Source organism: Podarcis raffonei, chromosome 2 (genome assembly GCF_027172205.1).
Source record: "Podarcis raffonei isolate rPodRaf1 chromosome 2, rPodRaf1.pri, whole genome shotgun sequence".
Lineage (NCBI taxonomy): Eukaryota > Metazoa > Chordata > Lepidosauria > Squamata > Lacertidae > Podarcis > Podarcis raffonei.
In genome coordinates this window covers 3,894,285-3,920,288 of record NC_070603.1, presented here as the reverse complement: position 1 = coordinate 3,920,288, position 26,004 = coordinate 3,894,285, and the positions used below count along the sequence as shown (strand labels likewise).

At 46.7% G+C, this 26,004-nt stretch overlaps 1 protein-coding gene across 1 annotated transcript; it reads right to left on the bottom strand.

Annotated features, from left to right (window-relative positions):
• Nucleotides 1-4,412: 4,412 nt before the first annotated feature.
• Nucleotides 4,413-24,106, bottom strand: SHMT2 (serine hydroxymethyltransferase 2). Its single transcript, XM_053370460.1, has 12 exons — nucleotides 23,950-24,106; nucleotides 20,754-20,945; nucleotides 18,374-18,453; nucleotides 16,877-17,077; nucleotides 16,261-16,342; nucleotides 11,925-12,047; nucleotides 11,448-11,587; nucleotides 10,570-10,735; nucleotides 8,463-8,562; nucleotides 6,444-6,599; nucleotides 5,490-5,597; nucleotides 4,413-4,843 (listed from the first exon to the last, which is right to left on the bottom strand). Exons 1-12 carry the CDS (start codon nucleotides 23,980-23,982, stop codon nucleotides 4,716-4,718), a joined length of 1,509 nt encoding a protein of 502 aa, XP_053226435.1. The 5' UTR covers nucleotides 23,983-24,106; the 3' UTR covers nucleotides 4,413-4,715.
• Nucleotides 24,107-26,004: the final 1,898 nt, after the last annotated feature.

Genomic DNA, 26,004 nt, shown 5'->3' with positions numbered 1-26,004 from the left:
CACACATAAGAGGAAGGTATTTGTAAGCTTGCAGAAGTACAAAAACTCTCAAGTTAATGCCTAAAGGTGGGGACCTGAAAAACCGTCCAATGAGGATCGAGCATATTAGTGGTTGTGGAACTGGTGTTTGGGGAAGGGAAATGGAATGGAGTATCCTGAAAGATGGTATGCCTGGCTGGCAACCTAAACAGAAGCACTTCACGCTGCAATAGTTTGCTGCCAGTCCCACCAGTCCTGGTTTAAGTGTACCTTCTGTTTTAATTCCAAGAGAACAGTGTGCCTCAGCATGCCTCTTGGAAGTCTGAGAAAAGATGCTTTAACAGCAGCAAAATGGGGCTCAGTCTCAAGATTCTCTAGTCTTGACTGATTTAAGAAGACTGTTCCCCAAAGCACATGGGTGAGAAAGGAAGGCAAAGAGGTCAGTCAGCGAAGGAAGAAGCTGCAGCTGAATCCTCTTTCTCCAAGACCATTAAAGAAAGAAGTCTGTTCTCCAGGTTGCAACCTAGCAACCTTACAAGCCACAATTCTACATTATTGCTGTAGATGTCCATGCTGTTCTACCTCTTCATTTGAATCTGAAATCTTGCCTCCCTGTTCATTTTTCATGCAGTCGATTTCACTCAAGGGGCAGAATATGTACATTTGTTTGCTGGGGTCTGCCTCCTAAACAATGTTATATTGCCAATTAAGATAAACATCATTAAAGGCTACATTTCCTGGATCAATACTGCAAAAACTTTACCATCTCTGCAACCTGATTTAAGAACAAGCTTTTTGAAGCCATGAGGTATTATGTCAGAGCAGAGCCCCTTGTAATATTTTGGCATCTCCCTAATAACCTCAGCTCCTTGCAGTGCTTGAGCATCAGGTGTGCATTTGACAAGCCTCTGCAACAGGTTACATGAAAAATCAATGTTTGAGCTTAAGATTAACAGTGCCAGCAGCATAAATATACCACCTCAAGACATAAAATGTGGCAGCGTTAAGCACCTTCATGCAATTGCCCTTTATCTCTTCATTGCAGAAGCCACCAACCTTTTTGGACCAAGAGGCATATTTTGAGAGCAGTGCTAGATTAAACCCTGTGGAGGTCCCTAGTCAGTCGAAATTGCATGGGGGGGAGAGAGAAGCTCTTGCAAATTCTCTCCTAATACTCATTAATATTCTACTAGGATTTGGAGTCAGTGGAACTCATGACACACTAACTCACAGAAAGCTTGTACCTGGAGGTTTCTCATGCTCTCGCTCTAGTGGGATGACATTGAACGAAGAGAGCTTGACTTGATCCGTTGTCATGGAGCCCCTGAAAGGCATGGGGCCCATAGGCTGGTGCCTAATCTGCCTTTTTGGTAATCTGGCACTGTTTGAGAGTGTCGTGGGGGCAGCAGTCACAAAATGGCTCTCATGGGTGTGTGGCAAAATGCAAAATTAGAGAAAGCACAATCACAGTGAGTATTTCCCCATAATTATATTTCCATGTAAGTAAAGGCTTAAACTGTTGAATTTCTGCCCAGGAAACTCTACATCTGGAAAATCTGCCGAGGAACCTGAGTCGATGAGGGCTCTGCATCCTGTGCCCACCTGGGAACTGTAGCACCGTGAGTCTAGGGTCTAGCACCATGAGTCTTGCCTCCAGCGGTGGTGGAGGCCCTGCAACTGGCCCCTTTCGCAGTCCTGGGGCCCTCACGGGAATTGAACATTAGGAAATTCTGTAGGTAGAATGAATTTGGCAGTGTAATGGGTGCATGTTGCTCTTTTGCATAAGATGCACACATTTGTCGGATGTTGGATTTCAAACACAAACAAACACACACACACGCCCCTCTAGACCTGATTCTTGAGGGCCTCTTATCTTAGGGAAAACTTGCATGTCTGCTTAATTTTGCTGGTACAGTGTGCTCCTCCCCATCCGAAAGACAGTGAATGTGTTTATCTACAGTAACATGCTTCCACCTACCAGGAATGTCACTACAGCTAACCATAGTACACCCACTATTCTCCTGTGTTTACATGTGTGCAGCATTGCATGTTGGGAAGCACCACACAAAAATAAGCTTAAAACCAAACTATGTGATCAAAAGCAAGCAGTGGCAGAGGGAAACTGAACAAGAACAAATGGAAGTTAAAGCAGGATCCATTCAAATGAGAAATAAGGCACCAATTGTCACCAGTGAGAGCAATTAATCATCAGGACAAGCTGCCATTGGCTGGAGGAAGCGAAGAGAGAACAGTTCCCCATAACTTGAAGCCTTCTGGTGAATATTTATAGACTCCCTCCATAAAACTAGAAACAAATGTAGTAAGTTGATTTAGTAATAAGCAGAAGGAATTCCCAAGCATGTAGGAGAAAGAAAGGGAGACAAGACTGTCTCAGGGGGATTATTTGCCGCTTTGACCATTAATCTAAAAGATGAGGAGAAAATTGGGGGAGTGGGGTTGGGCAGGAAACGAGAACAATGCTGCCGAGAGATGCTCCCAGTCATGCGATTTGTGTTGTGTTCCAAATTTTATATGCAGATTCCTCCTCCCCCCCAAAAAAGGCAAACGTTTCTCTCTCTCTCTCTCTCTCTCTCTCTCTCTCTCTCTCTCTCTCTCTCACACACACACACACACACACACACACACACACACAGTGAGCAAGACACAGATGCTGGAAGCTGTGTGTTGAGATTAATTCTTTTGAAAACTGTTTACTTTTGGGTAGCAAAACACACACACACACTCATGGTCCCTACTGGTGACCTTATGCCACCAAAGATCCCAGTGCGCAGGACCAGGAAAGAGTCAAGTTGAGGAATGCAGCAAGCCTCGGCCCAGAAACATGCTTTTCTAGAACACAATAGAAAAGAATCTCTCCCTCTCACCACATGTCATGACTACTGCATTTGTGGACATGCATGCGCACACAAACTGTGCCCCAAGGACAAATAATAGATGGCCAGAGATTGCTACTTCCCCAGGGAGGCATGCAGCAGCAACTGCCCTTCCATCTAGCGCAGGCCCTCCAGATGTTGTTGGACTGCAATTCCCATCAGCCCAAGCTGGCGAGGGATGTTGGGAGCTGCAGTTCAATAACACCTCGAAGGGCTGCTGCAAGCTTCCCCATTCATCTTCTGGATTGTTCACAGAGACACCACTGCCAGACTTAGAGAAGCTTGTGTTCACCATCCTTCATCCAAATAAAATCTAGTTATTAGATTCATGTAGTGAGTGCTCTCCACAAGAAACATCCCTCTACAGAAGGCAGAGTCAGCATGCAGAAGTAAGCAAGGAGCCTAATTCTGAGAAACAGAAAACATGCAGGAGTTGGGAGTTATGTTTGCAGCTTTTAAAAGGTTGCATGCGTTGGCATGTGAGAATATTCTGCAGTGCTCCTCTACGAGTGTGTTCTCAATTCCTTTCCTGTCTGTAGTGGATGGGAAGAGTGGGGTCCATTGACCATGTAGAATCCTGTCATTAAGCCACTTGGTCAGAGCAAATACCTAAACCACACTTCTTCACCCAACCAGAAATGAAGGAAAGCAGACAGTGATTTATGAGAAGACCAGCTTTCCATGTAGTAAAGTTACCTACATTCACATTGGGGGGGGGGGGGCTGGATGTGCTCCTGTTTAATGAAACAGGGCCAATCCATGAATCCATTTTTCACGCAATAAACCTACAGCAAGTAGATATTTTGTGCAATATTGCCACTGCGAAAGCAGCCTTATATATGCCCTAACAAGGAGACAACGTACTGGAAAACTTGCAAGAACCACTTGGATGCAAAGGCTCCATCTCTGGCTCCTGTGGGGAGCATTGACAGAACCACTTCCCCACAGCAGAATTTCAGGGAACAAGCAAATCATGTTGCCTTCACCCTGTCAAAGGAAATGACTCCTCTCTGTGCTCTCATTGGACAAGCTAATGTTAAAGCTCTATAATTAACAGAAAAAGTGCTCTCTTTACATAGTCAGGCACACAAACCCTGAATCGGGAGGTAGCATACAGCCATCATGACCAGAAGCCACCGAGAGCCTTGTCCTCCATGAACTTGTCCAATCTCCTTTTAAAGTCATCTGAGCCGACCCCCAAGATGGAAGGCACAGGCCTCTGAGCAGCAGAAGAAAGTGACTGCTCTCAGGTCCTGCTTTGGGCCTCCCAGAGGCACTTGGTTGGCCACTGGGAGCAAAGTGCGCTTTGGCCTGATCCAGCAAGGCTCTTCTTACAATCTCACAAAGCATAATTCTGTCTGCATGGTACTTAGAAGCCCACAAGTGTGCATGTTAACATCGCTGGCTGTGTGCTTCTGGGCAGAGAAGGTACTGTGAGCATGTACACATGTATACATAAACACTCTCAAATATGGATGGCAAAGGGCACGACATTAGAAGGTAGTTTCAAAAATGCTCTGTTTTGGTTTAGTCAAGGGAGAGAGATGAAGCTGTTTAATTCTTACAACCCATCTTGCATAGTGGGCAGGCGGAAATATTACACAGGTACCGTGGATCAGAGACTAGTCCTGCTATAAAACGGAAAGGAGGTCAGTTGTTTTTGAGTCACTATAAAATGGGCATTGGGAGAAGGAGAAAAGGTGGCCAAGGCAATCACCCTTCCAGAAAAGGGCACCTGCTGGCTGGCTCTCAGAGGTAGGACTACAGGGACCCCAAGCACCTGGCCTCTGGCAAGCCCCGCCCATCTGGGGGTAATCAGACAGTCTCTGGTTGGGCATAACATCAACGTTCATCAAAGCCAGGCATGGGGAAGGCACGGGCGAAGGTCTCAACTCGCTGCCTAAGGTCAGACAGGCGCTGCTTCGTCTCTGGGTCAGCCAGCAAGAAGGTTTTGAAGTCCTGGAGCTTGGCTGTGGGAGAAGAAGGAGAGCAGGGATATAAGTAAACCAGGAGTTGCAAAAGCACAGGGAGACTGAGGCACAGAGGGAGGAGTTTCAATTATCTAAGAATGTACTCACTCCTAAATCTGGGGCCAAGCCTGAGAAATCAGGAACCCCCATTTTACCAGTTTAACCAACTTTTGGTTACATAGAGACACATATGGTGGAAAAATCTTGACTTGCTCAACTTCTCTGTGTTAAAAGGCACAGAGCAGGGCCAGTAAAGCAGTTGGGGACGACCTGACCTTCAGAGGATGTTCTGTGACCTCTTGGGTCTCAGCTGAATCAAGGAAATCCATCATTCAGAAACAGCAAATGTAATTAGTGCTGTTTTTCTAGAAAAAGAGGCGCTAGAGCTCACCGTAAACTTCTCCCTTGTTCTCTTAGAATGGCAATGGCACCCACCTGAGAGGTGCCAAAGCTGAGCTCCTGTGAGCTCCAGCTGGGAAAAAAAGCCCTGAATATAATGAGTCTATCAAACAGATCACCTAGTTGTCCCACTAAAGAAGTCAAAGTCTCAAGTTAGTGGTAGTCAACATGTACTAGCAATTGCAACATGCAAACAACCCATCCCAATTCAACCTGCTAGCTTTTCCATAACACACCAACAACTTACAGGTTTTCTTTTTGACATCCAGCCCAATCTGGATTCCTTCATCCATGAACTCCACCACCTTCTGGAAATCGCCTTCTCGGAATTGCCGGGAGGTAAGTGCAGGTGCCCCTGTGAGGGATTGGAAGAGAACAGCTCTTCTCTTTGAAAGAATAAACATCCTGGACAGTGTGAAAGCTCATAAGCAGGAGAAGGACACACACATAGACCTGACAAGGAGTTGAAAGACCTCCATTCTCCTTACTCTCTTTCTTAATCATATTGACAGATTGCCTACAAAAACATCAGCAATACCTACCAATACCATTTTCTGCAATTGGTATTCCAGGTGTGTGTTGGGGAGGACACAGCGGGGGAGGGGGTGAGAAGAGAAGAGTCATCATGGATTGTAGTGTCCTATCCCAGTTCAGCCTTCCTTCCCCATTAGTATAAATAATCTGCACTAAAAGTGAATGAAGGAATGAAGTAATTTGGGCCAAGAAAACAAGAACCTGGAAATGAGGTGATTTATAGCGATTTGCTTGCTCTGCTTAATTTATTATACTAGTTAAGGGCAAAAATTTAGAAGATACTGGAACGTTCTTTCCTCACTCTAATTTCTGGGATACTTTCAAGCCTATTTTTGCAGCCTTAAGGGATAGAAAGTTGTTTTTTTATTACATGAATAAGATTCTGAGCTTCCTGAACTCTGGGCCCAGTACTGATTTCAGCGCTCACAAGATGCATCCATGGAATGTGAGTAGTGCACCTATTCCCAAATTTCCACACCCTTCCCACTGTTTTTCTTCCTAACAGTCCTGAGCAAAAATAATTGATATTATTTAAAAAGAAGGCATCTCAAAGCAGAGTTTAGCTTTTCTTGGGCAGAATCTGGATTATTTCAGTGTAATTATATGCAGCTCTGAACATCAGAAACAGCCATGCACCTGACTTTTTTATTTAAGTCATTGTTCTTACCAAGCCGCAAGCCACCAGGTGTCAATGCACTCTTGTCCCCAGGACAGGTGTTTTTGTTAGCTGTTATGGACACCAGCTCTAGCACCCGCTCAGCCCGGGCCCCGTCAATGCCTTTTGGTCTCAGGTCCACAAGTACCAGGTGGTTATCAGTGCCACCTAACCAGAGAGATAGAGATAGACAGAGTATAACCTTCCTAACTCACATCCATTCTCAACACTCAAATAATAGGTCCATCTCATAACAATTATGATGATCATTAGAATTACCCTGCTGGGTTAAAGACCTTCATAGTTGCTTGCCGACACAGCCTCTTCATTATGGCAGACATGTTGATGGAGCCATCCACCATGAATTTATCTAATCATCCTAGTGACCACCTCCCCCCCCCCCCAGAAAAACTGTGACACTGAATTCATAAACTATCCCATGTATTTTTATTTATTTATTTCATAAAATTTATATACTGCTAGGTTGTAGAAGCAGTAGTACTGTGTTTAGATCAGGGATGCTTAACCTGTGGCCCCTCCAGATGTTGTGAGATGCCATTGGCCATGCTGGCTGGGGCTGATGGGAGAGGGAGTCCAGCAACATCTGGAGGGCTAGAGGCAAGGCATCCCTGTTTCAGAGGTCGATTCATGCAACTGAACACCAGCAGTTTCAAAAAAAGTGTCCTATATGAGCACCTTTTTCACATCTCCCTCCCTCCCTCGGCAATCTTCGCGGAGCTCTGGCCCAATGGTTGCCAGCGGCTTGATTTGAATTAATTTTATAATGAATGGTTTTAGAGTGTTGTTTGTGCTGTACTTTTGTACTGTTTTATTGTTGTTAGCCACCCTGAGCCCGGCTTCGGCTGGGGAGGGCGGGATATAAATAAAATTATTATTATTATCTCCAAGGTGAAGATATCCTCTTGATTGAGACTACTATATGGTCCTTGGCAGAGGAGGGATTTGAACCAGCACTCCACTCACTGATCAAAATGCATTTAAAACTTTCCCACAGCTGTTCTTATTCCACCCATTCCAAATAGCATGCTTCTGCAAACAGCTACAGGCTTTCACATCTCTATATGTGCTAAAAGGTAAAGGTAAAGGTACCCCTGCCCGTACGGGCCAGTCGTGACCGACTCTGGGGTTGCACGCCATCTCGCTTAAGAGGCCGGGGGCCGGCGCTGTCCGGAGACACTTCCGGGTCACGTGGCCAGCGTGACGAAGCTGCTCCTTCGGAACTTGAAATATAGGTACCCCCCAAAAAAATTTAAAATTCGGCTGTGTAATTTGGAACTTATGTAATTTGGTTTGATTTGATGTGATTGGTCGGTTAATAAAAAATTATTCTTAAAAAAAAAGAAGCTGCTCTGTCGATCCTGCACCAGCGCAGCACACGGAAACGCCGTTTACCTTCCCACTATAAAGCGGTACCTATTTATCTACTTGCACTTAAGGGTGCTTTCAAACTGCTAGGTGGGCAGGAGCTGGGACTGAAAGACGGGAGCTCACCCCGCCGCGGGGATTCGAACCGCCGACCATACGATCGGCAAGTCCTAGGCGCTGAGGTTTTACCCACAGCGCCATCCGCGTCCCACAGCGCCACCCGCGTCCATATGTGCTACTCACTGGCTAACCTCCCCCAACACTTCCCTTCCCACTGCACCAAAATAAAGTCAAGACCCAGAGCTAAATCACACAAGCAGAAGAGTCAGATGGCACGCCGTTGGCTGGGATGTGCCATTTCAGACCACAGGTGGGGAAGCACATGTTTGAATCCCATCCCATATTAAAAATTCCCTGTGCCTACCATTAAACTAGAATATCAGAGATATAACTAAGCCTAGAATTCTTCTCCCCTACATACCAATTTCTGTATACGCTGGGAGCTTTTAATATAGGAGAATGCCTAAAATGTGCCATCCACTGACCTGTACCACTGAAATGGTACAGCCCAGTAAAAGCTTCCGCCATGTGACTCCTCTGGTTGTGTGCTTCTGCTCAGAAGCAAACGGAGGGTCCTCACTATACCTGAAACCAGAGTGTATCCTCGCTGCAGCAATGCCTCTGCCATGGCCTTGGCGTTCTTCAGCACCTGCTGGCAATACTCCCGGAACATAGGTGAGCTGGCCTACAAAGGAAAAAGGGGTGCAAAGTGGGCCAGAATCAGCACTTCTCCTTTAAGCAGCACAGCTTGCAGCATTTTGTCACTCCACAGGGGCAACACTCTCTCAGTTTCTTCCCAGCCCAGAACTCCAGGGCTGAGAGGGCGAACCTTTTTCAGTACAAGGGCCAGACGGACATACTACCTTGGGCCACGAGCCAAGATTGAGTGCCGGGACCAGAAGTAAAAGTGGGCGGAGCCACGCACATTACTTTGGCCTCTATACAGCCATGCAAAAAAGCCACATGTTTCTACACCCGTCTTCCTCCATCCACACAAGCAAGAGGCATTATCACATTTCAAGGGCATCATCACCATTTATTTCTTGTACCCCGCCCATCTGACTGGGTTGCCCCAGCCACTCTGAGCAGCTTCCCAAAAAATACGAAAGAGCACACAATATATCAGACATTAAAAGCTTCCCAATACAGGGCTGCCTTCAAATTTCTGCGGAAGGTTGTTTAATTGTTTAGCACTTTGATATCTAACAGGAGGGTGTTCCACAGGGTAGGTGCCACTACCGAGAAGGCCCTCTGCCTGGTTCCCTATAACTTCACTTCTCGCAGGGAGGGAACCACCAGAAGGCCCTCGGAGCTGGACCTCAGTGCCCGGGCTGATCGATGGGAGCAGAGATGCTCCTTCAGGTATACATATTCCAGACAGGCAAAACTGAACAAGGAGGGCGCAGCTCAGGGCTGTGGGATGGGGAGAGGGGTGTTTGGGCTGGGGGTGTGGGCATGGCCTGAGTGTTCCCAAAGGTCAGGTAGAAGGGTTTAGACACCCACATTTGGTTCCTGAGCCTGATATTCCCCCGTCCTGCTCTAGGGAACACTCTCCAACACTGGCACTTAACTGGTCAAAAGGAGGGCAGTCAATTAGCTGGCACAATATTGGCAAACTAATACTAGTTAGTTTACCAATACTAGTTATTAGAACTGTAACAGAAATAGCTATGCTCTTGGAAACAAGAGAGGGGGCTTTTTCATCAGTGGCAACCCAGCTGTGGAATCCTCTCTGCAAAGAAGTTCATCTGGTGCCTACATTGTTGTCTTTTAGGCACTAGGCTATGGCATTTTTTTATTCTCTCAAGCACTTTAAATGAAACCAAGAAGAAAGAAAATGATGTTTTAAACAATGAGTTGCCCATTCCGCTTTCCAAATGGGTTCTGAAGTTGTGGTGAATTTGTAAAGTACATCTCTTTCAATTGCTTTTTTTGGGTAGCATTATATTTATGTCATTGTATAGCACTGTAAATGCTTAGAGGGAACTACCCTCGGATAGGAAGGGCAGTATACCAAAACATGAAATAAAAAGAAATCAAAGCTAATCTTCTAAAAGATGCAGGAATCTAGCCTCTCCTAGCAGAATTAAGAGAGCGAACGTACTGGACCATATGGAGGAGAGAAGCTTGCTAGGAGAGTAGCGGGACAGGGGGCGCCTACCCCTAAATGGGGAGTTTGTGCCCCAACTCCAGCAGGACAGGGGAGCAAAGGGCCCTTACTGCTCCTGTGAGGCAACATTTTTGATTAAAAGGTAGCTCCTCTCAGACATAAGAGAACTTGATGGAACAGCATATATATATCAGGCTCACTGGTTCATGAGCTGAATTTTCAGAATCAGGACCCTGGAAAGGACTGAGGTCCAGGGCAGGATAAACACAGGCCTTGGTCCAGACCACCAAGGCAAACAGGCAGGACAAGAGAGACAAGAAGTGAGCACACAACAAACGCCAAAGCGTGAAGGCAAGGCGGGTTTCAAAAGGAGACAGAATAGCTTACTATGGGGTACAGATCATTTGCACTGAGCAATGCACTTGATTAGCCAATCAACAGCTTTCTTTTTCAGGGGCTGCTGGGAAACCAAGAGTGAATGTTGCTCATTTCAGGCCATGGAGGGAGCCAAAGTGGTGATACAAGTTAACGTCGAAAATCCTGTCCAAACGGGTATGCGGGGCTCTTATTTCCCTTTCCCACCTGTTTCAGTGCCACAGCGACAGCTGCAATGGCATGGTTATGGGGCCCTCCCTGCAAAGAAGGGAAGACAGCAAAGTTGATCTTCTCTTCCAGATTGTAGGGAATCTCCTTGCCAGTCTTCTTGTCTATGGAACGGGCACCTTTGCGGTAGAAGATCAGTCCAGACCTGCATGTGACAAGAGTGTGGAAGTGTGAACATGAAAGTACATCTATCACTAGGGCTCCTCAGATATAGGTCCCAAGCGTACAAAGCTTTTTGGTTAGTTAGGGCAATGCTCACTGGAGCTTCAGAAACCAGAGAGGAAGCTGAACAGGGTTTCCAATAGCTGAGGACAGTCCTTGCCTTTCCCATAACCAGCAAAACTAAAAATGATGCAAAGAATTCCATTTATATTCCCCAACACCTTTTGCCAAAAGTCCTAACTCCAGTATTTTTGACCTCTCGCTCAGAGAGTACTTTGCCCTCTAATTACCCTAGGCACAAGATTGCAGGTGAAGCGAGAGAGATTTCACAACTGGACCATGTTAGCCATGTTCACAGTTCCCAAGCAGATTAAGTACCATTATTAAGGCATCACAGAGGGTCTTCACAACCCCCAAAGAGATGAAAAATGAGTGAGGAACCTCTGGCCCTCTCCTCCTGTGGTGGGGAACACTTTGCGGGCAAAGCCCACACTCTTCCACTGAGTCCACAAAGAGCAGGGGTGGGGGAACCTGACACCCTCTGGATGTTGTTGAGCTGAAACTCCCAACATCCCTGCTCATCGGCTGTGCTGGCTGGAGCTGATGGGAGTCCACCTGGAGGGCATCAGGTTCCCACCCCCAAATGATGAGGACTGATGCTTCCCCACCCCACACTCCGTCCTTGTCATGCTCACCTCGCTCCACGCAGTGTCTTGTGAGTCGTGCTAGTGACCAGGTCAGCATAATCAAAGGGAGAAGGGATGACTTTGGCTGCCACCAGACCACTGATATGGGCCATGTCAGCCAGCATGTAGGCCTTCACCTCTTCACACACCTGACGGAGAAGAACAGGTCAGTCTCCTGCTCACATGCTCCTTGCCACACGCCTCGGAAGCAAAAGGAACAAGCACCCTTGCACTCCAGCCCAAAGCCAGCTACTTGTAGATCCAAAACTATTAGAAGCAAACAGGTTCCAGTTGAGCCCTAACACTCACGTTTCCACTGAATTTTACTATGGGGTAGGGAAAATAAACATTATTCATTCATTTTATTTGTATGCTGCTTTTCCACACAACCCCCCAAAAAAACATGCTCCAAGCGGCTTACAACAAAACAGGGGTGCATTCCAAAGCCCTACAACTGCCTGCCCTCCCACTGCCCCCAGGGGCTACCTTCTTGATGCGGGCGTAGTCAATGAGGCGGGCGTAGGCACTGGTCCCAGCTATGACGAGACGCGGGCGGAAGAGTCGGGCCGTTACTTCTAGCTGATCATAATCAATCAATCCTGTTGTTGGCTGCAGGGAGGGGGCGGGGAGGGAAGTGATGGGTTAACGCATGGGGATTAAGCCAATATTTCTCCCTTCACCCATAAATGCACACACAGGAGAGAAAGGTTCCATAGAGAAGGGTGGCAAATCACACCAAATCCAGCCCACATATGAAGACGAGTTATCTTACGTCTCAACTGCCCCCTTGCCTAATGTCTTGTTAAGATGCTTGTAGGTGGCTGAAGCTGCAGACAGTCTGATGTCCTGCCTTTCTAAGACAGAGATGGCTGCAGGAACACCCAGGCTATGAAACCCCAGAAAGGACTGCAGCGAGTCAAGTTGGGATTCTTTTAGCTAAAAGACTAGGATGCCTAGCAGGCTGCCTTCTCTGGTTCAGACCAGCTGATATTTGAGATCTTTTGAGGAGTCCATGACCAGCAGATTGTCACTTGGTGGCAACATGGATGAAAGCCCTTCTCCACCAGAGGGCTCACCCTCTGGAATAGCCTCCCTCGGGTCTCTTGTGAGGCAGAGACCAGAATACAGTATGAAATTTCTAACAGATCTTTCTACTGTAATGTGAAATCACTTTCAGATGCTTCATGGGAAGAGACTCATAAATGAAATGAAATAATAATAGCAACCACCTTTAAATGCCTGTTTAAATTTATTAGAAAACAAAACACCAAGGTGGTTATCCCCAATAGAAGCGGAAGCAAATAAAAAATTAATATGAGTGATAACTGGGTACCTATAATGAATTGTTAGACTTTTCAGAAGGAGAGCCAAAAATGAGAAAAATAGAAGAGATTAAAGAATTTGTATCGGTTAAATTATCATCAAATCAATTCAAAATTTAAGATAGATAAGAAATTGGGATTTGCATAAAAACCATCACAATTTGAAAAATGCTACGATCCAGAGCTAAAATGTTTAAGTTATTTTTATTGTTATTACCTTGTGCTTGACTGTAACACAGTATGCATTGATGATATGATTAAACAGAAAAGCTTTTTTTTTTAAGGCTCTTTAAGCCTTACGTTTACCCAAGCTTACCCTGGACTTAGACTCTTAGTTTTGAATTCTGCATGCTGTTACATTTTATTTGTGGTAATTTTCAAAATAAATAAATCAGAACAGAGATCTTTTCTTTTTTTGCCACCAGGTAGCCTCTCCACAACCAGTTTCATTGGCTGCCGATACTGACTGAGAATGTAGAACTATAAAGACGCTGCCGCCGCCTCTCCTTCCCAGAACAAGGCAGCATTGTTGCGAGAATGTTTTCTCAACCTCAGGCATCTTTGTGTAGCTGGCAGAGGCAGGCCAAGTGGTCGAGCACACAGAGAACTGACACTTCTTGGGGAGTAGAAAAGAGGAGAGGATTCTCTACATTGCCTTGGGGAAAAACAGCAACTACACTTCAGAGCCACTCAGGAAAAGTGGATGTGAGTGAACTGTGAAATTATCTCCTTCACCCGTAATCTTGTGCAAGGGATAATCAGTGGGCAAAGTGCACTCAAGGAGCGAGAGGTTAAAGATAAAAGAGGCTGAAGGAATAGCACAGAGCCATCTTGACAGTATTAAAACAACAGGTGCCCAAGAAATCCAAATCCATACATGCTTCGCAAACTGAGCACATCTGCCAAATTTCAACTCTTTTCTCTACGTGATTTAATCTGCATTCTTTAGCACTGTGCATAATGTATTCTAATTTGGATAGTTATGAAGAGGAACAAGAAGCTACACAGGCTATGGAAGACCTCTTCTCAGATTCCTGAAAGGATTACTTCCAAGCATTATCTGTATGTGGTTAAAAGAGCCTGGCCCTTGTTTGCAAAAACACTAGCTAGGGGAGAAGACTATGAGGGCACCTAGATCATCATCATCACCATCATCCACCCTTCACCCGAAGGTCCCAGGACAGGTTACAGCAATAGTAAATGCATCATTAAAACAGGCTCAACAGGCCCCTCCCCTTTGACTGCCAGGCCATTTCAGCCAAGTCATGCCCACCTGCCCCATACCTGACATCATAAACGCCATCAGATGTGGGGCAGGTAAGGTCACGGCTGAGCAGAAAGAGATTTTGCAGGAACAGTCAATCAGCTGGACTGCAAAGCCCTGTGTACCAGCACAAATGCCCAACAATCAGCTGACCCATAGTGTATTGATATATCACCCAGGACTGGATTGCAATGGCTGCTTCACCCGGAAGTATATTGTGGGTGAAACTGCCACTGCTGAGTCTCTCTGCCACCAGCGCTCAGCACGCAAGGGAGAAAGAAGCTGCTGGCAGCAGAGGGACTTGGGAGCAGCAGCGGTTTCAGGTGCCATTGCACTCTGGCTGGCCCTCATACGGTTGAGGGGCCGATGTAGCTTGTTCCTCCCTTGGCTGCCCGCTTGGGCAGGTGGCTCCTTTAAACTTCTCTGTTCTGGGGTTGCCTGGCTTCCCGTCCCTCAGCGGGGAAGTGTAACGGTGCCCTCAACCCGCCTCTGGCTTGCGCAAGGTGGAGGTGCCGTTACACTTGAGGGAGCCTTGAGAACTGAGCCCATCAGGCTCCCTCCGTTTACAAGTGAGTGGGGAGCGAGCAGGCTGCTTCCTTCTCCTAGGAGAAAGAGGTAGCTCACCTGCCCCTCACCCCGACATCGGCAGGGCTCTCACCATCTTCAAGCAAGTGGGGAGCGAGTGGGCTGACCCTTTCTGCTAAGAGGAAGAGGCAGCTCGCTCGCCCCCCACGAACCCAAAGGCAGAGGGAGTCCTGAGGAGTGAGCCAGAGGCGGGGTGGTGGCTCCTTTAAAATTATCTGTTCAGGGGCGCACAGCTGCCTGCCCCTCAATGGAGAGACTGGGCTTGCTCAGCTGGGGGTGGGAGCCTTCTTGCCCCCCACCTGAGCAGTGCAAACAAGCTGCATCATCCCGGCCCATGAAGTCCTTGGGTGAAAGTGCCTCAGCTCCAGCGCTGAGCACTGCGGCAGTTTCACCCCATGCCTGGTGGGTTGGGGCCAATGCAACTTCTTTCAACTTCACGGTGTATCACCAGATCACAATGTTTGGCTGGTGATGCATCGCAGTGTTGAAAACCTAACATTGCCCAGCCCTACAGTGGGCTTTAGAAGGCCCAGCAATCACCTGATAGTCAGGCTTGTCGACTGCTACCCAAGGGTGTTGCAAAATGCTCCGTTCAGGCTGTACGGAGCCTGCATTGTTTGATTTCAAACCATGTGGGCAAAAATGGGTCACCTGACATCTTTATGATGTAAAGTGATTGGCAGGTGGGTGGCTCCACACACCTGTCAACCGTGCTCCATGGAGGGTGGGAGAGACAACAATCTGGGCCACTGGACAGATCCAGTTCTCATCTGCCGATACAAAGGGGGGGGAGGGGAGGGGAGACACACCACACAACGGTGTCTCCCTCTCCAGGCAAGGGAGCTGACTACAGGGTAGAGGCAGCTGATGGTATGTAGAAGGGCTGTAGAACTGCAGGCAGGATCCTACACAGACTCTCAGCACAGAGGAAATGGGTGGGGTGGTGGGGAGGGGGAAAGGTGCCAAACCCCCTACCTACCAACATGATGCCGACACAAACCCCCACACTAACACTAGTCAACAGAACAAAAGTACAATGCCCCCCATCTCCCTTGCCCCCTTTCTCCCCCCAGCAGCAAGATGTCTATGACAAAAGTGACACTCACTAAATGTAAACGAACTGTGAAAAAGACTATGAATTGAAAGTGGAGGTGATTCCCTGTTTATCTGTTTTGCAACACAGAAAAATCTTAATAAAAACTATTTTTAAGAAAACCACAGCTAACACTTCACACACAACGCCGTACATTTTGTATACATGAAGGCAAATCATTATTATCATCATCAGCAGCTTCCCCACGCTGAAATCAATTAGATTGGCAAGTACTACAAGCAAGGTCTACTTGGTGGTGGCCCTATATTTGTGTAAATCCCTCCTGCAGCTACTTTTCAGTTGGAAGGTTAAGCTAAATTTTGATTACTTAACCACTCATACCATGACTGGTTGTAAAACTGTTTCTTCTAAAATGCTTTAAAATTGTTTTTATGAGCACCATGATTGTCTGTGAAATCCTGCTAAACTGCTGTTTTAATGATTGGACTGAATTTTATTGGAACAAGAAGTTTCAGTTTTATGTTTCATTTATGAATATAAGCTGCTTTGGGGGTATTTTGGAATAAGGAAGGATGGGACACATTTCTGTTCACTCACATTCAGTTTGTAGGGCATGGATTCGAAGAAGATGGACGTGGCCGAGATACGTTTGATGTCAGACATATACCCATGCGTTAGGCTGCAAGAATAGGGAAGACATATTGTCAGGAGATAATCTAAGCCCCAGTCATAGCAGAACTCTGACCATGGGACCAAGTAAGAACCTTCCCACCCAAATGGACCCACAGATTAACTAATTATCCGTCCTCAAGTAGGACAGTCACTTCCAAGCGGGATTTTCTATGGGGCAGAGTAGGATCTAGTAACTACACGAGGCAAAGTATGTCCCCAAAAAATACAAGTTCAAAATCTCCACAAACCAGAGGGAGAAGGGAACCAGAAGCTTCTACAGACACAAGGTTGAAAAACCAATTGCTATATTAAACTGACTAAGGGCCAGCACATTTCGCTTTCTCAGGGGACCATTATCCTGTGGAGGATTTTATCACCAGTGTGAAGAAAAAGCACAATGCCCTGAACCCCCCACAAAGACCCACTGTGTCAGCATTGCAGTCCTGCTCCTTCTACCTCCCCATCCCGGTTCCTTCAGTTACACCTTCCTCACTTGCGCCTTTATTAGCCATGCCAGTTCCACACCCCACTTCAAACGTACTGGCCTCCATCAGGCAAGTCCAGGCCCATAAGCCGCTCGTGGGGCTGCAGCAAAGCTGTGTAGGCAGCAAAGTTGGCAGGAGATCCAGAGTATGGTTGGACATTCACTCCCCAGCACTCGGGGTCCAGGTCAAAAGCCTCCAGGGCCCGGCGTTCACACAGCAGCTCAATGCGGTCCACCACCTCAGCGCCACCATAATACCTGTGTCAGGAGGCAAAGGGGAAAGCAGAATTAAAACATCAACACCCCACACATCCGTTGCCCTGGTGGCACCATTATCTCTGAAGCAGAGAAGAAGACATTAAGAAACAAAGAGACCCCTCTCTCGCCTCTCCATGCCAAAATGTATAAAGGAAATTGCCAAGACCACCATCCCCTAGCAAAGCCTGCTGCTGCCACCCCAGTGCTCCGTAGCTGACTTTTCATGCGCCCACCTCTTCATTACCATATTCTTTTCCCAGATGACAAAACGCCCCTCCCCCCGCCTCTCCTCACTCCTAATATTTCATCCTAACATGCTTCTGTGGGTGATTACCAATCAAAGAGGCAACAGCTCAGGCCCAAGATGGGCCCTGCCCAAGTCTCTTTCACTCAGGCCTCTTCCAAGGGAGGACCATTCCATGCGTCAAGCAAACACCAGGCGCACCGGGACAATTTGGGGGCGGTTGCATTCTGTCTCTTCACTGTAAGAAACAAGCCCCAAGCTATCCACGGCAGTCTCAGGAAGAAGAGAAAAGAGGACTTTTCTTCATACACAGTTTGTACACCTTCTCCCCTGCCCAGCCATAGCTTCTTCCCACTAATGCTAAGTCTTCCTTTGGCTTATTCCTCCTTTCACCCCCTTCCATCCCTCTTCCTTGGTGCCCTTAGACATTACAGTGTGAGCTGCTCTTCCCTAGGTTCATCCTGTGACACACTTTGACATTTAAAGGCCCACAGCAATGCCGGTTGGGGCTGTGAATCCCAACCAGATCCGGAGGGCCACCACTCCCCCATCTAATGAGAACCACTATTTTGCCCCTTGCTGTTCTTCCTTAATGGCACTTCTGCAATGTTTGTGGTTCTCCCCCACTCTCCACTGCTATCCTCACAAGAGCCTGGTGAGGTAAGTTGCACTGAGAGACTGTGACTGGCTCAAGGTCATTCAGTGGACTTCAAGACTGAGTGGGGATTTGAACCCTGGTCTCTCAGGTCTTAGCCCAGCACTAACCACGATGCCACCCTGACTCTCAGGGTGCTTTTCCTGCATACTTGCCCTTGTTTTATCTGCAGCCCAAAAAAATATGACGGCACCAGGCCTAACATCTCCGCAACTCGAGCCCCAGTGATATTTACTTGGCAAGTTTTTAACATCTTTGCATCATTTTTATCCACTGCAAGAGTCTGCAGGCCATCAAACCTGGTCAGTCTCTGCTCACTCGCTTTCAGGACCCTCCATCCCAACCCATTACTGATTTATTTTACCCAGACTGTCTCACTACTAAACAATGGCATTACCTCTTGCCAGGGTAGCCCTCTGAATACTTGTTGTTGAGGCAGGATCCGAGAGCCTCGAGCGCAGCTCGGCTGCAGAAATTCTGGAATTTGGGAGAAAGAGTTTCAAAAGTTAAAAGCTTCCCATACTCCTTGATATATGGAATGTGTTAAAGTTGCATGATTTTTGTAGAGTTGTATTGATATTTTTTCACCCCCTTTTTTCTTTCTTTTTAGCTCATTTCCTATGTCTGTATTCCTACTGTGAAGTATAAGATACACTAGTCATCAATATTACTTATATCTGTTTATCAAAATGTGATTTGCCATTTCTCTTCTACTGTATTTTATTGTTTTCTAAAATTTGTGCAAAATTAATAAACAGTATTTTGAAAAGAAAAAAGAGGTGGAGGGGTAAAGAGAAAAAAGAGAGAGAAGGGAATCACACGCAAGCAATAGATAGAGAGCTAGAAACATTCCACCCCTCTTATGCGATGCTCCTCAGACTGTATGCTTCTCTTTCCAGGTGAATAAAAATGGAGTAACTTTTTCACCTTGCAATAAGATATAACTAAGACCCAGACAAGGTAATGAGTCTTGCTCTGCAGTAGTCTATCCAGGCTTGTCATTTTGAAAAGAGAAATAGGAATTGCATCCGAAGGGGAAGGCCAAATAGATGAGAGAGACTGATCCAGGCTGGGGCCACAGTGAGGTGCAACTTTGGGGCCAAGTAGCAGCTGGGGGTGTGATGATCAGAACAGTGGGTAGAAAGACATGCAGAGAAATGTCAGACATCTCCTCCTGCCCATACACCAGGATCTGGATTCAAAAATGAAAAACTCAGACTAGTTCTATGTCAGATTAGAATCCCTCTTCCTTTCATTAGCTTACGCTATTTTATTACTCCAGTCATTTCTAAAGCTAGTAGGGCCGGCCCTAGCATTAGCCAGAGTGAGGCGCTGGGCTGGGGGCAGCAACAGCCTCTCTGGCCATTCCTTCTGATCCCTCCTGGTACTCCGCTGTGTTTGAGGACAGAGCTGTGTGTGCACTACACTGCCAGCCCTGTGCTCCTGGAATTAGCCTGATGCCTAAAGTTGTGGGGGAGAAGGCTGTCCCATTGCCAGCACTGAAGTAAGATTGAGCTGTCAGTCAATCAGCTTTTGTATGTAGAATAGGGGTGGGAAGCCTCTTGCCCTTTGCTTCTGGCAGCAAAATGCCTTGGGCCAGCTATGCATGTCAAATATACAAGACCATAACTGTGAGCTGGATCCAGATTTAGTCATGCTTAGAGCAGAACCAATGAAATGAATGGGAGTCAAGCTCCATTGATGTCAGTGGGTCTAGCTTTAAGCATGACCTAATCTGGATCCAACCCCTTTGCATTCTGCATTCATGAACCCAGATTAACTGCCTTTCCTTTGTATTCATAATAACCCATACATCCAGGTAAAGATTATAAAAGCAGAGGGGGTGGGGCGGGGGGTAGAAAATCCCAAAACGTTTTTTCTTTTCCTTTGGACGCTTAGGTTGAAAGCTTTTCCAGCCCTGTTAAAAAGACCTCATTCTTGAAATCTAAGAATCTGAAATATTTTTTACAGTCCTGACTTTAAACATTTTGCATTTAAACTGTGCATTACAAATGTTTTATTATTTATTTCTCAAATTATTATGGCACTTTAAAACTAATGAGCTCAAAAGCAGCCAACACCAAAACTTAATCAAACATCATTCATTAAATAGCAACTAAATTATAAGGGAAGAATTAAAACCAAAACCCAGTTTAAAAACACAGCAGCTAGTCCTCATGAACTATTTATTTCTCAAATTGCATACTTCAAATGAGGTTAAAGGAAGCCTCTCCTCCTGTAATTTACTAAGAAAGAACGCTCAATGACATCCCTTGGAAAAGGCCATAGCTGTAGTCAAGCATTCAGCCTGAAGGCACAAGGGCCAAAAGTGGCTTAGGCAGCTGGGGCTGAATACACTCTTACGACACTCTCAAGTGTGTAAGAGAGCTGCTGGATCAGACCCAAGGCCTGTATGACCAAGAGAGGTCCCTTAACAGAAGAAGAAGAAGAGTTTGAATTTGATATCCCACCTTTCACTCCCCTTCAGGAGTCTCAAAGCGGCTAACATTCTCCTTTCCCTTCCTCCCCCACAACAAACACTCTGTGAGGTGAGTGGGGCTGAGAGACTTCAGAGAAGTGTGACTGGCCCAAGGTCACCCAGCAGCTGCAGGTGGAGGAGCGGAGACGCGAACCCGGTTCCCCAGATTACGAGACTACCGCTCTTAACCACTACACCACACTGGCTCTCCACTACACCAGGAAGGAGACAGCACTCGCCAGCCAAACGATAAGACCCTTTTGTGCTGTACTCCGGGGCTAAGGAAGGAGACACCCACCTCTGAGGCAATGAGCTCCAGACCCCGGCACTGGCGATCCTTCTCTTGCTGCACCAGCGCCCACATCTCAGGGTCACTCTCGGCCAAGCTCTCCTGCCCGGTCCAGCCTGGCGTCTCCTTGGCTGATGCAGCAGCTGCTTTGCTGTGTTGGGCCCGCAAACTCCCTGCAGCCTGGCAGCATCTCCGCAAGGGCTGGCAAAAGGGAAGAAAGAAAGAAAGGAAGGAAGGAAGGGAGGGAGGAAGGAAGAGTGAGTTATATTAGCCTGGCCATCCTAAAGTATTTTGAGGACTCAAGCAGGGGGTCCAAATGGTGATCTTTCCACACATTAGAATGAACAAAGGGCACAATCCATCTTGGAAGTTCGGCTGCGCATGTTGCAATCCAGGCACCTGCTCTACCAGAGCAAAGAATACATCAAACCTGTTGGATTTCTAGGAGACCCTGACTGCGTATCCCATGAGACCTGCTTGACACCAGTAGTAGGAGCCTTTTTCTTATGAAAAGTTGCAATTAAATCAGGTCTATAGCAAATAGGTGACATGTTGCAAAATTGTGTAGATTTCTCTCCCCACCTGCCATCGTGTGTGTGTGTGTGTGTGTTCCACCCAACCTCTCTTTCTCTCGCTGTGTATCATCCCACATGGGGAAAGTACGCCTGTGCAATATAAGCCTCCTCATTCTAGAGGCAGACAGCCATCTTGGATTTGGGATTAAGTCCCACCATAAGCAGTACACAGAGAGTTTACTGGCATTCACCGGCTTCCCTACCATTCAAAAAAACAAACCAATAGACGTTCACAAAAAGAACCATGAGTCTTGGAGCATCTGGTGGTCTCTTGACTGCAAAAAGCTCACTGCAACAATATTCCATATCCAGCCAGTATCCTCCATGTTAGCCTTCCTGAACCTGTGGCCCTCCAGGTGTTGCTAGGACTCCAACTCCCATCAGTTCCAGCCAGTATGGGCAGTTTTCAGGAATGATGGGGCTTGTAGTCCAACCCTATCTGGAGAGCTACACATTCCCTCTACCCCTGCTACATCCCTTCCGCACTGGCTCTGGTTAATGGGAACTGTAGTTCCAAAACATCTGGAGGGCACCAGGTTCAGGAAGGCTGACACAGAGAATAATGCCTGAATACGGCTATGGATACCAGCCAAAAATCACCAAGCAAGCTTTGTGACGGAGCAGGGATTTCACATCCCAGCCCAGCTGCAAGACTCCATCCACTATGCCATGCTAGATCTTGGAGCTGCCAACTGGGGCTTCCTCACTGCCCCCCTTCCCTAGCAGTTATGTCCGTTTCAGAACTAGGTTATTATCATGCAAACCAGATGGGTGCTGAGGAATTTATATTACAGCCTTCTGTAATCTAAGGCAGCTGTTGAGCCCAGTGGGAGATTATGAAGTTTGGGGGGTGGCAGGCAGATAAATCATCCAACCAACTAACATATATAAAAAAGAAGTCTAGAAAGCAGCAAATATTTGAAGTTTATCAGCCTCTTTCCGCGTTGCCCCAATGGACCTACAGAATAGCATTTGCTTGCATTAACATGTAGAGTTTGGGGAAAGGAGTAATTTCTTGCCACTTCCGTCACTGAAAAAGCAACACAGTGAGAATTCTTGAAAGAAAAAGCTGGAGTGGTGAGGTGGCAGGAGGAGCTGCTTCAAGGGCTGCTGAAACAGAGCTGGCTTTGTTATGGTGTTACATTGCAGATGGTCAAGTGAGCTTCATTTGTGCAGAACAGCAGACATAACAACTTCTGCTGCTGCTGAATGCTGAGTTGGCAAGTCCAGCTTGGGGGGGGGGGAGTTGCATGTGCACACACACAGTTTGCTTTTTCTTTCCTACTTCTTTCCCACATGTTTCAAAGAAAGGCAACACAAATGCCAGCCAACAGCATTTAAAGGAGGCAGCTTTTCTTTTTAAATAAAAAAGGCTGTACTTTGAAAAAGCATCTAAAACTCATAATCACCTCTGCAGATGATGTAACCGGCTCATCTCGGTTGCATCAGCAAGGAGGGAAAACTCAATAATGTATCTTGGCCTATGAATGAAACACTCCTTGCATCATTTGAAAACCATCATCGTTTTCTAAGCAAAAAGTGATTCCACAAATTGCAGAGGTTGTTTGTTTTTTCTTGTAAAGTGCAGGCACAAACTTGTTTCTGACTGCTGGATAGAAGGGTTACAAAATATTTACAGTTCACTGGCTGTAGAAACTCTTTCCTTTTAATTTTGAGTTGTAATCATGTTACCCAATGCAGATATCTTTAGCCTGCGAATCAGGAAGCCGTTTTCAGGGGGTATGTCATTTTATTGACTGGGTTCAAGAGCTCAAATAGCAGCTGGTGCCAGAGAGAAGCCTCTGCCAAAGAGACTTTGGTAAGGTGATAAAGCAGCTGCCCAAGTTGCGTTTGTACCTGCTCCTCCCACCCCACTTCCCCCCACTCCGAACCTGGGCCTCTTTCTGCCCATTTCTCTTTCTTTCCCTCGAAGCTGCAATGTCAGATAGGACAGTGAGAAAGGGAAAGAGATGCTACAAAAATTAGCCTATAAAAGTCAGCAAAGCGTGACCGAGACTCTATTATCAGCTGAAACCTCTCCCAGCAGTCTTGGGAACGTCAAGATAACTCTTCGCCTCGCTCGGTGCCGCATCCAAGAGCCATTAAGCCAGAATTAAATAATAATTGAGCTGCAGAATGGCGCACAGATCGGTGCTGCTATCAGATCCCTGGCTTTGAACCCTCAGGCGGGTATATAAACTCCTTACCCAAGAAGCTTGCCTCTCCAAACTTGCACGACTTAACAGTCCCATTTGGGGGGGGGGGGGAATGCCATCAGTGAGGACAGATCTTCACTCACTCGAGGAGCAAAAAAAGTACTTCCCCAGACACTCCAGAACTGAACTGTCTAGGGAAAGGCCTCCTGGCGCCCCGCATATGGGGAGGGAGGAGAGAGGGCGCAGGATGGAGGTGTCGCTCAGGTCAGTTCCACTTTACAAGTCAAGCCACGCGCACTCGCCCAGCTGCTCCAAACATCCACAGCCACTGAACTCCATAGCACTTCGGTGAAGTTGCGCGTGGGTCTAAGGAAACCCCCCCTCCTTTTGCATCTCTTCCCTACACTCAACTTAGGAGATCCCAGCAGATCCAACCTCCACCCCACCTCCTGCCATTCGCATCCCCCGCCTTACCTTAGCAAAGTGTCTAAAGGGAAAAGGCAGCATAGCAGCCTAAGGTGCAGAAAGTGCAAAACCCCCAAACTGTTTTGCTAGTTGTTGCTCACGCTAAGTGAGTCTCCAAGATCTGAAAGGAGGACGGTGGGCTGGAGGAAGGGAAACACGTGGTTCTTCCTCCGCCACTGCCAGTTACTACCGGGTTCAAAAGGTATCATGGGAAATGTAGTCCTCCCTTTCCCTCTCTCGCTTTTGTTGGAAGTCAGCCGAGCGGATCGCCCTGCAGGCTGCGCGTAGTAGCTCGTACTTGTCTTGCATTTGAACCGCGGAACGGACAAAAGCTCCCGCTCTCCTCTCGCAATAAAGGGAAAGTATATGCATCAGTAACGTGTCGGGGAAATTTGCAATTCTGTAAACGAGGGGTGTTGCTGCTGGGCTCAGTTTCAGAACTATATATTGCCTGTTATTACAGCAACTGAATTTAATACGTACACAGTCTGCCTTGCCACATGTAGGATTATACAGCTGCTCGTGCACAGATATATTGTCCCTGTCCAAGCTTCCGTCGCTTTAAGAGTTAGAAATTCAATCGTACAGGTTCTGCCACTGCTGCATCGGCATGCAGGAGAAGGCTGCACCTGTTCAATTTCTGTCTGTCACGTGACTGTTATAGGCACGGATAAAAAGATGTGCAACCCTACTGTTTCTGCATATTATAGGCGGCTTACTTTTCCTGCTCCCCTGGAAGGGTTCCTGTTAATTGGCCAAATTCAAAAGATGTACCTGAGCAAGCACACATAGATCACCTGGTCAAAGCTTTCTCCATTATGGATAGATATATTGCATTTCTATATGCCAGTTTTGTGGGAAAACTCTGTCCTCTTTCCTTTTGGCACTGTTTAAGTGGCCGCAGTACTTATTACGCCCATTATTACGCGGCGAGTAGCTTAAGATGAGAACAGGCACCTCGCCAAAGGATAATCAGTGAGTTCGTGGCAGAGTTGCCTTTCGCAGCACCTGCTCTTAACCACGATGCTCTATCAGCATTCTTGAATCAGCCCATCTGAGCCCCAACAAAACCTCATGCAGGCGTTCCCTGAATTTCAGCTACTCTGTGGTTGTCTCCTGTCAGTGTAAGAAGATTCCCAACAAACAGACCACATTAAAGCATCTCACTCCACGCCCAAAACAATGGAGTTGCAAGCATTCACGTGTTGCTTCTTTGTGTTTTAAGATCTTTATATCTTAAGCCATTGTATTGCACTAGAGATGCATGCTGGCACAAGGGCAAAGTATTTTTACATGACACTCCAATCTCTGAATGGTGCAGGATTCCAGCAGTCTTGGTGCTCATCCAGGGTTTGTGTTTACTTCGGAAATGAGGCACAGCAAAGACTGGGGTGTCTTCATGACATATGGTTTAGTTACACATGTACAACCTGTGTCTAGAGTAGAGGGATTTCCATCTCAAGATGATTCTTTGCTCCTCACTTAGGAGCAGCAGGCTCAGGTCTGCAAAGAGAGGATGCAGCCATGCAGCCTATCCCTTTGTTACAGCCTGATGCAGCCAGCCCACCAAGGATTCTGCTGGTCCCCCTTCTTCCCCACTTTTCAAACCTCTTGCAAAGTGCCACTAAATAGAAAGATAATTTATTACGGTCGGAGACCACCTTATAAAACACACTTGGGGGTACAATCCCAGAAGGAAAGCAAACATTTAAAACAATGTACAACAGTAAATTTAAATTTATAAATGTGATAAGCGTATAGACACTTAAAAACTTTAAGATAAGGTACCACAGAGAAATGACCCACAATCACCCATGGACAAAGTGCCGCTACTTTCCTTCAGCCTCCACCATCTAGCACTGCAATCTTAAACCATTTCTTTCCCTTGCAACACTGAATTTAAGGCAGTACAAGCAGCTCTCCTGCAGAGGGTACTGAGCCAAGGGGGTGCAAAACAACCACAACAACCTGTTTTTATACAGGTACCTACTGAGAAGATCCATAAAAAAGCAAATGTACCAAAAGGAATTATTGTGAAAATAAGAATTGGGGTGGGGGTGGGGG